Source organism: Phoxinus phoxinus, assembly GCF_949152265.1.
Source record: "Phoxinus phoxinus genome assembly, chromosome: 14".
In the NCBI taxonomy this organism is placed as follows: domain Eukaryota; kingdom Metazoa; phylum Chordata; class Actinopteri; order Cypriniformes; family Leuciscidae; genus Phoxinus; species Phoxinus phoxinus.
The window spans coordinates 10,574,294-10,590,775 of NC_136889.1; the positions used below are offsets into that span (position 1 = coordinate 10,574,294).

Sequence of the window (16,482 nt, forward strand, 5' to 3'; positions counted from 1 at the left end):
ACAAAGATAATGAATAATATCTAGTTCTAACTTTAATAGTGTCCGCGCTTTAATAGTGCCAAACCTGTAAGACTTTCATTCTTCTGTGAAACATAAAATAAGTTATGTAGGCCTGCCTGGCACATAATTATAATATACATTAATATCAATGCAATATACATGCAGTAATTGTGACTGTGTGTTCTTTAATTGTCATGCTTTAAAAAAAAATATTTTATTTTTTCTTTACTCCTAAGCGTTTTGTATTATAAAGGGATCGTTAAAAAAAAAAGTATTTTCTTTTTTCTTTACTCCTAAGCGTTTTGTATTATAAAGGGATCGTTTTAAATAAAATAAAAATATTGAAAGGTCAAATATTAAGTTCAACAGCCATCCTATGAATAATGTGTACTTTAAATAAAATGCAGACAATTTAATTATTCTTGTCATAATGTGTCAAACTGCTTTTCTGCAGGTAATTTATTTCCTTTTTTCAATGGTTGAAAAATGTACAGTTCCAAAGTTAAACGGGCTTTCGTCAGATTCGTCTTGAGTAACATTTCAGTACTGATGAATTTATTTAGGCTTATATTTAATTAGCATGTTTTTGCATCATGTCTGTCATCTGAACTGTAGATGAGCCCGTGGAGTAAGCGTGCGCGCGCACACACATACGGGAACTCTCGTCTTCGTCGCCGGGGTGCAGTTCACGTGCGCTAGTCCTTTCTTGCTTGAGCGGCGAGAAGTCACAGTGCGGATGGGCAGGCAGAGTCAATAAAACAGCCTCGACAACCTGAAAACCGCCTGCTAGCAAGCTATAACAATGCCAGCCTATTTCCAGAGACCGGAGAACGCTCTAAAACGAGCAAACGGTGAGTGAATATTGTAACCTGCCGTCTCTTGGACTGTAGACGTGTGTTAGCTGTTAGCTCGATATGGCGCGTGCTGGAGTAGCCATGTTTCTCATAGGCTCTGGTGCAGGCCGGATGTCACCGTTACTGGGCCCGTGTGTCACGTATGATGCAGCGTTTCAATTTTCCTGTATTCAATCATATCTACCTCTTCTTAGTGTGCTCAAAGAGAGGACTCGATTAGAAATTAAGTGTAAATAATCGGCATACTTTTTTAAAACAGATGGAGAGCGTTTTTGCGTGTTAGCAAGCTATTCCATTCCGCTAGCTTAGCTCTGACAACTTCTGGTATCGAAGGATGGAGATTAATGACAATATGCGTGGAAAAAAATCCTTAAGACTGTAACAGTCTAACGCTTATTCATGAATGAAGAGCAAATACATTGTCATTTGATCATAGTAACAAACAGATTGTGAGTGGAGTGGCACACCACTGCGTACCTGCCACCAGCTTGAACGTATAAAATGGTTTCTTTTCTCTGATATCGCAGTCTTATAGTCAGCTGTAAATGTCATATTTGGGTTGAAGGCTATATGATACATAAATGAAATACTGCAGCAGTCCCAGTTATTCATTCCATCATGGATGCAGTATATTTCATAATTGAACAAATTCCCAGAGGTTTGCAGGTCATGACAGACTTTCTGTTTCTCTTTTTCAGAGTTTCTTGAAGTTGGTAAAAAGCAGCCAGCTTTGGATGTACTTTACGATGTCATCAAGAGCAAAAAACATCGAACATGGCAGAAGATACACGAGCCAATTATGCTCAAGTACTTGGAGCTCTGTGTGGACCTTCGCAAGAGCCACTTGGCAAAGGAGGGACTGTATCAGTACAAAAACATCTGTCAACAGGTTTGCACCCCTATTATACAAACAATATATTTTACTTCAGCAGAAAGTTACACATTTTAAAGTCGGAATGAAATGAAAATTCACGCTATCAATTTTCTAATTGCATGTTAAAGATCTCATTGTGAACAATTCATCTTTGCACATCTTTCATTTAAAAAAAAAATGCTTTGACCTCGATCTTCCAGTGAAAACGACAGACTATTCTCTGGTGACGCATACATGACTTCTCCAATCATTTAGTCTGCTTAAACCTTTGTCTGCCTCCACTTTAAAAATGCAAATGTTTTTTGTTCCTTTTTCAATAATCAGTTACACTTTTATGTACTTAACAATATGGAATAAAATATCGGTTGCTACTTCTGTTTCATCGTGACTTTAAACTTTAGTTATTTGTGTCATAATGCTCTTAGGTTATATACAATATCTCCAATCATGACGATTTTCAGTTAACTTTTTATTGTAGAATTGGCCTCAAATTTCTGTATAGATGAAAACAGACATGTAAATGATCAATTCCATCCTTCTTGAGGATGAAGTTACTGACTACTACTAATTATATGCTTCAGGTGAATATCAAATCTCTGGAAGATGTGGTCCGCGCTTACCTTAAACTTGCGGAAGAGAAGACCGAGACAGCGAAAGGGGAGTCTCAGCAGATGGTGCTGGACATTGAGGATCTGGACAACATTCAGACCCCAGAAAGGTACAGGAACCTAAAGGCCTAAACAGTTCTTTCCTACTGATATCTCTATAGAGAATTTGTTGTTGCTTTTTTTGTAATTTCAGAATTTCTTTACATCTAGAACATTCAAAACATTCTACATTCATGTTCATGAGGACATTCAAGTTTAAAAATATATATTTCCCCCCCATTTTTTAGTGTTCTGTTGAGTGCCGTCAGTGGTGAAGACACTCAAGACCGCACTGACAGACTTTTGCTCACGCCTTGGGTCAAGTTCCTGTGGGAGTCGTACCGTCAGTGCCTGGACCTGCTAAGGAATAACTCCAAAGTTGAGCGCCTTTACCATGACATTGCTCAGCAAGGTCAGTATATAATTCTTATAATACAAAAACATCTGTTTATGGGAGTTTTAACATATGGTACAGATTAGGGTTTATCTGTTAAGTTTAGGAATGTTGTTCCTTCCTTTTGATGTAGTTCAGGTTACTGTGGATAAATACATACACTACTATCCAAAATGGGATCGGCAAGATACTTTTAATGTGTCTGAAAAGTATTTTATTCTCACCAAGGCTGCATTTATTTGATAAAAAAAATGCAGTAAGAACAGTAATATTGTTAAATAATAATGTAACTTAAAATAACTGTTTTCTATTCTATCAAAGTAATATTTTCATGTGATGTGGCTCAGTGTCTAATTAATATGCTGATTTGGTGCTCAATATATTTTTTTTTATGAATGTGTAAAAGCAGTTGTGCTGCTAAATATTTGTGTGGAAATTATGCTTCTTTTTAAATTAAGATTCTTTGATGAATAGAAAGAGCAGCATTTATTTTAAATAAATATATTTTGTAACATCATGAATGTCTTTATTGTCATTTTGATCAGTTTAATGCATCCTTAAAAGTTTCATCCAAAAAAAGAGAAAGATATTAATCTCAATCTTTTTAACGAAAGTGCATTATATAATACCTAAAATTTACATTTTGTTTGTACACTAATTATAATTTTTTTCCCATTTCTCATAGCATTTAAGTTTTGCCTGCAGTACACCCGTAAAGCAGAGTTCCGTAAGCTGTGTGACAACCTGCGAATGCACCTGGGGCAGATCCAACGTCATCACAACCAGAGCACCGCCATCAACCTGAACAACCCCGAGAGCCAGTCCATGCACCTCGAGACACGTCTGGTCCAGCTGGACAGCGCTATTAGCATGGAGCTGTGGCAGGTCTCTGTGCTCTATTGTAGGCACCAATGTTTCATAGAAATGTTGAATTTGATAAATTCAAATACAGTATATTTAGTTGCATATACTTTCCATTTATACTGCTCCTTTAAACCTTTTTTTTTTTTTCAGTGCAAAGGAGAGATTACAGAAAAATAAATAAAATACCAAAGAAATGTTTTTGCTTGTTATATGATGCACAAGCTTTGACTTGATGACTGATCACACTGGTTGCATTCAAACATAGGAAGCGTTCAAAGCAGTTGAAGACATCCATGGATTATTCGCCCTCTCAAAGAAGCCCCCTAAACCCCAGCTTATGGCCAACTACTACAACAAGGTGTCCACTGTATTCTGGAAGTCTGGCAATGCCTTATTCCATGCCTGTACCCTACACAGACTCTATCACCTCTCCCGAGAAATGCGCAAGAATCTCACCCAAGAAGAGATGCAGAGGTTAGCATTAAATAGGAGTGATTTTCAGCTTGAAGAAGGAATTGGATTAAATGCTTTGTGGAATTATTTTTCTGTCATTTTACTGTAGGGTAGTTTTCTCTTGAAATCAGAACTTTTAATTTATTAGTTATTGAGACTTGAAAGTTTTTAATTGCTTTGTATATTGTACCCATTTCCCTCAGAATGTCCACTCGTGTGCTCTTGGCCACTCTGTCTATTCCCATCACCCCCGAGCGCACTGATATCGCTCGTCTGTTGGACATGGATGGCATCATTGTGGAGAAACACCGCAGACTGGCTACTCTACTTGGCCTACAGTCTCCACCCACCCGTCAGAGTCTCATCAATGACATGGTAATAGCCTGTCTATTGTCATACCTCAAAGGGATGGTTCACCCCCAAAAAAATGTCGCTCCAAACCATAACATTTTTGTATTGTTTTTTTTACACAAATTAAGATACTTTTAATGAAACCTGAGATGTTTCTGTCTTTCTATTGAGGGTCAATTTAACCAAAACTCTCAAGTTGAGTAAATGACACAATTGATGACACCATTTTTATTTTTGGGTGAACTATCCCTTTAACGTTGTGGTTTCTTGATGTTTGGTAGATTATGTGTGACATTGTTGTTAGAAAAGATTTCAAATATTGCAAATTATACACTCTTTGTGGGTATTATTCTTGTCATAGGTGAGGTTCAACCTGCTTCAGTATATTGTCCCTGAAGTCAAAGAGCTCTACAACTGGTTGGAGATGGACTTCCACCCTCTTAAACTTTGCGGAAGAGTGACTAAGGTGAGTAGCACTTGCCACATAATGCATATTTGCTTTTGTGCTTAAAATTAAAGTAATGCGTTCGCTACATTACATTTAAATTGTGTGATTTAAGTCTATTCTGGCTGTTTTTTGTTTTTTTTTCTGAGAATTTACATTTCCAGAATAATGTTGACATGCATCCACGCTGTACCATTAAAACTAGGGCTGCACGATTTATCGCAATATACATGAAACGCAGTAAACCGATTTGGCTTATCACGATTATGAAATAGCTAAGGCTGCGATGTATTTATGAGCAGCTTGTCATTGATGTACGGCTCTGTAAACGCTGCTCCATCTGAAAGCACTGAGTTTGAGTCCCTTATACCATGCAAAAAGCAACGTGTCAAACGTGAGAAGCATTTATGAACCTCATGTCCAACAAAAGACAACATTTAATAACATGCTTTTACTTCATAACGACAGTTGATCATCCTTCTGTGAGATGAAATGGAATGACGTGTTATCGTACTTCTGCGGCGGGCATATTTGCAGTGTCTGCGTGAGTGACCTCTGGCAGCATTTACTACCGATCATCCGCAGCCTTTGCCAAATCGCGCGTGGTTTCATTGCGATTAATCGTGTAGCCCTAATTAAAACTAATAAGTGACAAATTTTCATAAAGTTAATTACAGGTAAAGGGGCTATATGGAACTTTTTCCCCAAAATAAACGAAACAATAGCCTTTTTATTTTACCATTTATGACTCCAACATCTCCTGATGAGCAAACTGACACCTTGTCTGCTCACAGTGGGTGCACCTATAAGCCTGTATCCTATTTTTCCTATTTTCTGTCGGGTCGGATTTTTCCCGCGCTGTCTGCGGATGTGACGTCAAGCGCCTTCATGTTAAGCGTTTCAGATCACTCAGAACACTCATCTCAAACAATATGTATTTGACTGTTCTTACCTCTGTAAACATAATGTTGACCTGACCTCCTTGCAGCAGATGACTTGTGAAGTGTGCACGTACGAGCGAGCAGAAAGGAAGAGCAGTTCTGTTTTTTGGCCACAGGTGTCAGTCGCGAGTTTAAATTTCAGAAAAACGCATATAGCCTCTTTAAGAGGAAGAGTGATGCCTTTGTTAGACCATTTTGACACTGCAGTCTTCAATGTTGTAGTGTTCTTAAAAACGACATGAACATTATGCCTTTAATGTGCCTTGATTTCATGTTCTTGCTGCTTATGCTTAGGTATTGAACTGGGTGAGGGACCAAGCTGAGAAGGAATCAGACCTGCAGCATTATGTTCCTCACTTGCAGAACAACACTATCCTTAGACTGCTACAGCAGGTTGGTGTGATTATCTACCCCCAGACTTCAAATATCTACTTGATGAATCATTGCATGCATTTGGTCTTCTGCAAATCTTCAGTCTTGTCTTCTGTTTTAATGTATCAGGTGGCTCAGATCTACCAAAGCATTGAGTTCACCAGGTTGGCCTCTCTGGTACCATTTGTTGATGCTTTCCAACTGGAGCGCTCCATTGTAGATGCAGCACGGCACTGTGACCTGCAGGTACAGTACATAAAGTTTTAGTCATCGAACAGTAATATCTGGCTTTCATTTGCCTTTACATTTCTTAACAAGCACGTGTATAAATTTCACACTTAGCTTTTAATTCAAGCATATTAGTATAGGTGTTTAAATGTTAAAGAGGAGAATCTCCAAAATGTTGTAGTAACTTTCACTTTGTATTTATTAAACCTAAAGGTGCGCATTGATCATTCATCTCGCACTCTGAGTTTTGGCTCCGATCTGAACTACTCTACTAAAGAGGATTCTCCAGTAGGTCCATTCCTACAGAACATGCCCTCTGAACAGATACGAAATCAGCTTACTGCCATGTCATCCTCCTTGGCTAAAGCCATTGATGTCATCAAACCTGCCTCCATACTGGTAAGAGAACTGTTAATTATCATAGAATATCTCCCTGCTGGTCAGTTTCAGTTTTGATGATACATTCAGTTTGATGATCAACTCCACATTTTCCCCCAGCAAGAACATGAGGAACAGAGTCAACTGGCCATCACAGCCTACCTGAAGAATGCACGCAAAGAGCATCAGCGCATCCTTGCTCGCCGACAAACAATTGAGGAACGCAAGGAGCGTCTGGAGAGCCTCAACATCCAGAGGGAGAAAGAGGAGCTGGAGCAGCGGGAGGCAGAGCTTCAGAAGGTGCGCAAAGCCGAGGAGGAGCGTCTCAAACTGGAGGCCAAAGAGCGAGAGAAGGAGCGCATCATGCAAGAACATGAGCAGATCAAAAAGAAGACAGTGCGTGAGCGACTGGAGCAGATCAAGAAGACTGAGCTTGGAGCCAAGGCCTTCAAAGACATTGATATTGAGGTAATGAGTTTGTTAGGGAAGTGGCTATTGAGCCCAGAACAAACCAGAAAGTTTTATTGGCAAAATACCCTGGAAATTAAATAGTTATTTAATTTTTTTTCTGCTGTAGGATCTGGAGGAGCTGGACCCTGACTTCATCATGGCCAAACAGGTTGAACAACTAGAAAAGGAGAAGAAAGAGCTTCAAGAGCGTCTGAAAAACCAGGAAAAGAAGGTACAGTTTCCTTACCCATTCATTAAGTACTTTATTGCAAATAACTATGTTGGTAATCTGTTTAAAATGTCAAAGAATTAGGGTTAATTCTGTGTAGGTGAGTAGATGACTGCCGAATATTACAGTGGTGTGATGATATTATGCATATTCCAGATCGACTACTTTGAGAGGGCCAAGCGCCTTGAGGAGATTCCTCTGATCAAGAAAGCCTACGAGGAGCAGCGCATCAAAGACATGGAGTTATGGGAGCTGCAGGAGGAAGAGAGGGTAATAATCGCATACTGCCTTTTACACTTGAATGTGATTTACTTTGCCGTCTGGTCAAAGTGTCTCAAATTCCCCACTTACTGGAACATACTTTCACTTTAACTGTAGTTTGAAGTATTTCTTAAGGCCCTACTTTATCATTGTCTGGATTTAGTTTGATTCAGATTTATAAGCATCACCCAAATGTGAAGTACATATGTTGAATGTAGTGATGTCATGTTGTTTGGTGTAATTGAAGCTAAAGGTTGTTGTGCTCATCGGTTACTCAGATAAGCAATATGAAGATGGAGCGTGAGAAGGCACTAGAACACAAACAGAGAATGTCCAGGATGATGGAGGACAAGGAGAACTTTCTGTCCAAAATTAAAGAAGCTCGAAGCTTCATCTATGAGGTAATTATTATTTTTTCCCTCATTTAAATCTAATTTATTTAGATAATGTTTTACAGATTATGTATTTGCTCTCAATGACCAGTATGGACAATGTACAAAATGTATTAGATGAAAAGATTTAGTTGTAGCATAAAGTCCTTGACGTTCAGGTTATTGACACTTGGCTAAGCTTTGAGCAATTCTCATGTACCCAGGAAAAACTCAAGCACTTCCAAGAACGTATGGTTGAGGAGAGGAAGAAGCGTCTTGAGGAGCGAAAGAAGCAGCGCAAGGAGGACAGGCGAAATGCCTTCTATCTCCAGAAAGAAGAGGACGCTCAGAGAATCCACGAGGAACAGCTCAAAAAAGGTTCTTATCTGCCGTTCATCAACCTTCGGTTAACAGTGATCCATTATAATTGAATAGTCTTTGTTTAATTTACAAAAAATGATGGCTTCATAAACTTTTTAATATTCATATCTTATTTGATGTCATGCATAAACTGTTTTTGTCACATGTGCTTGGTTTTGAATTGGTCTTTGTTTTTGTGTTTTTTAGAGCGGGAAGACCGGGAACGCGTGGAACAGGAGCAAAGAGAGGAGGAAGAACGCGAATACCAGGAGCGTCTGCGTAAACTGGAGGAACAGGAAAGAAAGCAGCGTGCCCGACAACAGGAAATTGAGGAGCGTGAACGTCGTAAAGAGGAGGAGAGGAGGGCACCAGAAGAAAAACCCACCAAGGTAACTCATTTGAACCCTACTTAAAATTTGCTTGTACACCATATACTACTAGGGCTGTCACAATTCCTCGATTAAATTTGAATGCTCGATTTATAAAAATAAATTTAAAAAAAGCCTTGATATGCATTTTACGTGTCAATGAACTGGCAGAATCCGTGAACTGCATTATTAGACGATAGCATTGGGCTGGGCGATAAACTATCATTGAGATTGTGATTAATTTACGTTGATAATGATAAGCTCTGGACATTTTTACCTGATATGGATCAATTTAACAGCCCATCAAGACAGGAGAAATAAACGCGATAACAGCCAGTCAGTAATAAGGGATTTCAGTGTGAATGAACGGCACGGTTTCGTCTGATACACAAACTCACACACGTGACACTCACTGTGTGAGTGTCTGCCGTCTCACTATGTGAGGACATGAACACATGAACTTCATCTCCAGAGCTGCTCTGAGTCACTTAAGATAAAGTAAAGTAATTTCATGACCGAAATATAGCACTACTCTAGCCTATACTAAAATGTACCTCTTAAAGGGATAGTTCACTTTAAAATGAAAATTGTCATCATATACTCACCCTCAAGTTGTTTCAAACCTGTATGAATTTCTTTCTTCTGCTGAACACAAAGGAAGATATTTTGAAAAATGTCAGTAACCAAACAGTTACCAGGTCCCATTGACTTCCATAGTAGGAAAAAAAATACTATGGAAGTCAATGGGACCTGGTAACTGTTTTGTTACTGACATTTTTTGTAAACAAAAGTTTAATTTGTTTTAGGAAGGATTATTCCAGTGCACCTATGCAGCCATTGTGGAGGTGGGGGGTAAAGCGAAAGAAACAAAAAATTCTTGGGACAGCAGCACGTGTCCAAATTTTAATCTTAACCGTTCTATTTCATCAGAAACGATCTGAAAACAGTGCTTTAAGTGTAAAATACCGAACTTGTCCTTTAAAGCTACAATATGTATTTTTTTCGCCACCAGAGGTCGCATTTTCAAAACCAGCTTGATGACGCTATGAAGGAGAGTGGAACTATGGTATATGTTGTTTTCACCATCCAGAGATGTATAGAATTCACAAATCATATACATTATATATCAGCTAATAAATTAGCTTTTGTATTACCTGTACATTTGATCACACTGTTGTTATTAGCTGCCAGGAACGTGAACATGGTAATTCAAGTAATTCATTTGATTGGTTTTCAGCGCTAGTCCGTGTGTCACGGCACTGAACGGACTGTGACGCATATAGCTGAGCTGAGGTAAAGACGAAAGGAATATGATCGGTTAAAAAAAGTGGCGATATATCCCCTGTGTTAAAGGGTAACTGTTGCCAAAATTGAACCTAGGCTCTTTTTGTTTATCTACCCGAGTCAAACTTTCGTGTAAATGCATAATTGGAATGTAAACGCCACTTAAGATAGACCGTATTTTCGTTTTAGGTAAAAATGCCTTTTGAATGGGAGTGCATGGGGCACTTCTATGATAGCATCAAAATCACTGTTTTTAAAACCCTAAGAAGGCTTGACACAACAAAACTGTGCTCAAAGTATCACCAGGGGCTCTACACATGAGCTTGAGCATTGAATTCATTGTTTGTGTACACAAAGTTTACTATAAAGAGAGGTTTTGTACGACTCACTTTATCAGTTAGTGTTTCTGGTGGCTGAAATTTTGTCAGTCAAAAGTAGTGAATGCAACGTAATGAACTAACTCCATATGAGGAAATGTCATGAACTTGTAATTCCAATGAAAAGCTTTAGGAGCTTTCCATCTTTACTCTCCTCATGTTACGTTGCATTTTGAGATCGACTACTTTTGACTGACAAAATTCCAGCCAGCAGTAACACAAACTGATAAAGTGAGTCATATAAAACCTTTCTATTTAGTCAACTTTGTGTACACAATGAATTTAATGCTCAAGTTCATGTGTATTACTATTACTCCAGTCTTCAGTGTCACATGATCCTTAATAAGAAACGTTTCTTTAGTACCAAATCAGCATATTATAATTACTTTTTGTTATAAATGTTGAAAAGTTGTGCTGCTTAATTTTTTTTTCCAGGATTCTTTGATTTAATATCAAATTTAAAGAACAACATTATAAATGTATTTTGTGTATATTTCTATTTTAACCAGATGACGACAGAGGTTAATCGATCAGATATAACACAAATGTTTATATCTTGGGTCAAATTTTTAAAATAATTTTCCTCAGGAATTGCCTGAACGAGAAGAAAGCGGCTGGAGGAAACGCGGTGAGGGCGAGTCAGAGTGGCGACGTCCTGTTGGTGAAAACAAGTAAGTGATATAATTTTAATTGATAAGTTGATGCAGAATAACGAGCTTAAAAAAGATGCCACGTATGGAGATTCAGTGTCCCTTTTTTTTCTTTTTTTTTCTCCCAGGGAATGGCGTCAGGAAGGACGTGAAGGCCGTGAAGAGCCTGAACGAGAAGAACGTGAGCGTGAACTGCCCTTCCGGAGAGGCGTAGAAAGTTCTCGTCGTGGCGGCTCAGATGACAAAGGACTCCGATCTGGCTTTGATGATGAACGAGGTCCACGCCGGGAAGGTGATGAAGACCGTGGACCGAGAAGGGGCTTTGATGATGACCGTGGGCCAAAGAGGGGCTTTGACGACCGTGGACCAAGGCGTGGAATGGACGATGACCGTGGCCCCAGACGAGGTGATGACGATCGTGCCCCAAGAAGAGGCTTTGATGATGACCGTGGGCCCCGTAGAGGCATGGATGAACCCAGAGTGCCTCGACGTGGGGCAGATGATGACTGGGGCCCCAGAAGAGGTGGCGATGATGATAGAGGAGGCCGCAGGGGTATGGATGACTCTGGCCCACGTCGTGGAGATGACCCTCGACCCTGGAAACCTATTGGGAGACCTGGTGTGAGCCCAAATGGTATTTGCGCTTATTTTCTTCCTGAGGGCAGATTGTTAAAGGGGTCATATCACAAGGAATATAATTTTACTTTCATGATACAATGGAATTCAATGTGACGTAATCTTCTGTTATTGAAGGATGGAGCAGTTTAAACCCATAACTCATAATTAATTGCAGTAAAGTGTCATTTCATTGGCGAAAATGGCCTAGCCTATATATAGGTAGGGTTGGGCATCGAGAACCGGTTCCAACTTGGAACTGTTTAAAAAATAACGATGCCATTGGAATCATTTAGAGAAAAAAAATTCAATTCCGATCATCGGTTCCGCGCAAGTTTTGGTTTCCATAGTGGCCACCGGATTTCCGAAAGTGCCCGCGCTTGTTCTGTTGCAGCCATGGAGCACGGTAAGCGGCGCTCAAAAGTGTGGCTTTATTTCACTTTTAAAAAAGCCTGAGTCGGCACTCGCACAGTGCAACACTTGACAAACTGCATGGTGTACAAATTAACAAGGAGTGTCCAGTGGCGTAACTTTGTTTTAAAAAGTGTAAAACAAGACAGGTGGGGTAGGGGTTGGTAATGCAATGCTAAATCACATATATAATGTACAATAACATTAAGTCCAACAATCTATTTAAATAGTACATTGGGTTTAATTTGTCGTTTAATGAGATGTAATACATGTTGTCAGTGCCGAGAATTTTCGTATGAATAAATACATAAATCCGCTGCGCTTATTTAACGTGTACCTTAATGGTCCAGTTGTAGAACTTTCGTCAAGCGTCTCAGATGTTCTGGGTTCTAAACCGCACTTGTATAGTTTTTTTTTTCTCTCATCAAAACCGATTATGCTCATCAGTGGTTGTAATTCAAGCAGGGACACGTTTGTGTGCATTATATTTTGTGATTTCACCGGAACGAATAGAGAGTCTCCTCAACGGATTGAAGCGCGTGTCCGAGTGAAGACAGTGCGGTGTGCACGAGCCAGAAGACAAAACACTGTATCCACGCCAATGATCGCACATTTCAGTGCTAGATTGTCTCTTATTTATCAAACGAACGAAATGAATGCTCTGCTAGTTAACTGGAGATGTTTTATTTATATGTATTGGAACATTCGGATCAAAATAAAATGACTCCGCCCCTCAAAGAATTAGAATCGAGAATCGAAAAGAACCGAAATCGAAAGGAAGAATCGGAATCGGAATCGTTCAAATCAAAACGATGCCCAACCCTATATATAGGGCCTGAAAATATCAGGGCCTTAAAGGAGAACTCCGGCGCAAAATGAACCTTTGGTCTAATTACACATTGTTACCTAGTCAACCGTTATCTTTGATTTGTTTTCATGATTATCGAATGTAAATAGTTTTATCTCTAAAAACAGTTTAGCCTATAACGCTAGTATATAGGGCATTGCAACGAACGCCGATCCAAATGCGCTGGACCATATGAGATTCTACACAGTTCAGCGTATTTGGATCGGCGTTTCGGAGATCGACTGATAGAGACTGTTTTTCAAAGATGGCTTCTGCCTGTATATGCGAAGTTGACAGTTTAATAAGAAGATATTTTATACATACAGTCTGGACACTGTCAAAGTTCTCAATGCTTCGGTTTGAAGGTAGGCACCCTCATTATGCTACCGTGTTATGGCGCTTTTTCACTGCATGGTACGGTTCGTCTCGGCGCGGAACGGTTTGGCTCGCTTCGCTTTTCCACTGCGTGGTACGACTCGACTCGGTACGGCACGGTTCGGTTTGCTTTAGATCGGTTGCTTTTCCACTGCAGTTAGTACCGCTTCAAAGTGGGTGGGACTGATCGTTAATAGTCGTCGCCTCTAATTTGTCCCTACACTGTTTGTAGGTCCGGCGGCAATCAACGAGAGGAACGTCTGCACCTCGTCCACTGACCACGATTCAGCCATTTCTTTTTTGATTTTTTTTTTACTTATTTTGTCAAGTAAATACTCTAAAAACAGGTGCTACTGCGTTGGCTGTTGTCTGGCTATTTAAATCTAGCGGGTTTAGTGTCTCGTATCGCAAATACAATGACGCTGAAGTGACTGACCAATCAGTGATCTGCAGTGTTTTCACGTCACGTTTAGTATCGGTACGGTACGCTTGGAACCTCAACAGAGGTGGTACCATTTAAAGCGAGCCGTACCGTACCGTACTATGCAGTGGAAATGCGCCATAAGTGAGCCGTACCGAACCGAGCCGTACCGTACCATGCTTTGGAAAAGCGCCAAAGCGTGCCGTACCGAACCGTACCGTACCATGCAGTGGAAAAGCGCCATTAGTGTGGGGCTATTTTGAGCCTTGTTAGTGGTATTAACAAGTGATTTTTATTTGTCATTAATCAATGCCCTATATACTAGCGTTATACTAGCGTTATAGGCTAAACTGTTTTAGAGATAAAACTATTTACATTCGATAATCATGAAAACAAATCTCAGATAACGGTTGACTAGGTAACAATGTGTAATTAGACCAAAGGTTCTCCTTTAAGAGTCAGAGGAGGGGTGGGTGGAAAATAGACTAAATGAACTATGGCTGTTTGTTGCAAATCCTTGACTAATATTTGTGGATCTCAGGAGGGTAAAATATGACCCCTTTAACCATTTTGTGTTTGATCTGTGAATTTACAGTTACTGTTTGTTAACTGGTCGTTCAGTTTCAATAAACTTTTTTTTTTTTGTAAATTTGTGCAATTTGTTACTTCAGCGGGAGGATGGAGAGAGCGAGAGAAGGCTCGGGAGGAAAGCTGGGCACCTCCTCGTGATACTGACCGTGATGATGATGAGCGCGAGGTAGATGACCGTACTGAGGGATTTAGAGATCGCAATCCTCCCAGGTGAAAATTTCATGCAACTTTACATTTTATAAAATGTAATCTATATTAATAAACCTGTCTGAAAGCTTTTCTGTTTTGAACTCTGATGTAGGCTCTCCGCTGGTCTTTAAAAAGTCTTAAATTTGATAAAACTGAACTTAAGACATTTCAAGGTCATAACAGTTCTTAAATGGTATGACAAAAGTCTTATCATTTTTAAGAGGACTTGAATTTGGGGACAGAAAAACAGATTCCAATAAGGACTGAACAGTTTATTAAACTTCAAAATCTTAAATCTGAGAGCAGTTCTGCACATTTATGGCTAGCAATTGCTAATGAATTGAAAATGTTTACTTGCTGTTTTTTTAATTGAAATATGTTGTAGATGGTTGTTAAGGATGCAGGTTTTCTTTTTGAATAAGCAGCTGAAATGAGTAAAGTATTGATATTTAAGCATAAGAGTCCTGGTAAATTTAGGCTTCTTTTTTTTAAAGTCCAATAAGTTTAATATGAATGTGTGTGCATGTGCAGGGAAGAAGCGAGTGTCTGGAGAAGAGGTGGTGATGAGCCGAGCAGTTGGCGTGATTCTCGTCGTGAAGTCTCTGACCGTGGTGAACGCCGTGACCTAGGGGTGCGCAGAGATGACAGAGAACGTGATGTTAGAGCCCCCCAAAGAGACCAAGATGAAGGTTAGTCTTATGATCGGTCTTAAATACACCTTTAATAGTGCAGTTTGAATAAAGATCTTGAATCTAAAATGTACACTGGCCTGAGATGAAGACACTTATCAGTGGCCCCGGAAAAAGCTGTTTAATAGAGTTGGATCACGAGTGACGGTAAATAAATGTACTGTGAAATTGCTGGTTTGGCAGATGTAAAAAAAAAAAAAAATGAAAATAAGTCAGACTTAATGCATCCACAACAGTAGGTGTCAGTATAAAGTCATGGATCTGTCAGTGAAACGTGCTTGGGGCACATTTAAGTTATTTTATTAAGTTAAGTTATATATTTTTTTCCTAACTCAAAGGTGGTTCATGGCGTCGTGGTGGAGAGGAGCGACGAGAGGAGCGCAAGGAGGAAAGAGAGGCTCCTCCCAGACCACGTGAACGGGACCGTGAGGTCGTTGAGAAGAGCACCTGGCGCTCTGACAAAGATAAGGAAATCCAGCGTCGGACCAAGAACGAGACGGATGATGATGGCTGGACCACTGTCCGCCGCTAATACTAAAGCATACATTTTTTTGCTTGATGTACTAAGCCTTGATGTGTCCTCTAATCAGTACAGGTCACTGCTTACATTAACATGAAATGCATAAAGCTTTGCCATAGAATTACTACACTTACAGTGGGTTTTCAAACATGGCAATTTATATCTCATCCTTTTTAAAAACTTCAACTTACATTTGAAAAGTAGCTCATTCCTTTTTGTTATGCATGCTTAGAGGATTAAATTGGTCACACAAAATTAAGTAGATTTTTTTTTTTTCTTTGAGGTGCGGGTGTTGTAGAACATAAATGTTTTTGCAGACATGACCTCAGAGGTGTAGTGTAGAGGTTTTGAGATGAAATCATCAGGTTATCCTTACAGCTGTGTCCTTGCTGTAGTTGCTGCTTATGCTGTGGTTGTATGCCCTCAAGAAATCTGAAAAAAATCTTTATTAATAAAGTCGTTTGCTCATTAAGTGACTAATTTCAGTTATTATCATACAAAAGACGACAATATCATGCTGCTTTGTGTCATAAATGGAACTGGCTGGAATAAGAATTTGTGATTTGAGTATCCTTCCTTGCATTGGATTTTCAATGGTTGGGGTTTTCATTTTTGCCACTAGGTGTCACTTAAATGTCAAGAAATCAGTAAACCGAGTAATATTAATTTGATC

The 16,482-nt window shown here is 39.4% G+C and overlaps 1 protein-coding gene across 1 annotated transcript; it reads left to right on the top strand.

Annotated features, from left to right (window-relative positions):
• Positions 1–593: 593 nt before the first annotated feature.
• On the top strand, positions 594–16,277 carry eif3s10 (eukaryotic translation initiation factor 3, subunit 10 (theta)). Its single transcript, XM_079636014.1, has 22 exons — positions 594–851; positions 1,553–1,743; positions 2,310–2,446; positions 2,624–2,787; positions 3,455–3,654; positions 3,899–4,107; positions 4,290–4,461; positions 4,799–4,903; positions 6,118–6,216; positions 6,325–6,441; positions 6,637–6,822; positions 6,922–7,269; positions 7,379–7,483; positions 7,637–7,750; positions 8,020–8,142; positions 8,337–8,490; positions 8,680–8,861; positions 11,090–11,172; positions 11,280–11,785; positions 14,492–14,621; positions 15,132–15,289; positions 15,628–16,277. Exons 1-22 carry the CDS (start codon positions 803–805, stop codon positions 15,819–15,821), a joined length of 3,726 nt encoding a protein of 1,241 aa, XP_079492140.1. The 5' UTR covers positions 594–802; the 3' UTR covers positions 15,822–16,277.
• The last annotated feature ends 205 nt before the right edge of the window (positions 16,278–16,482 follow it).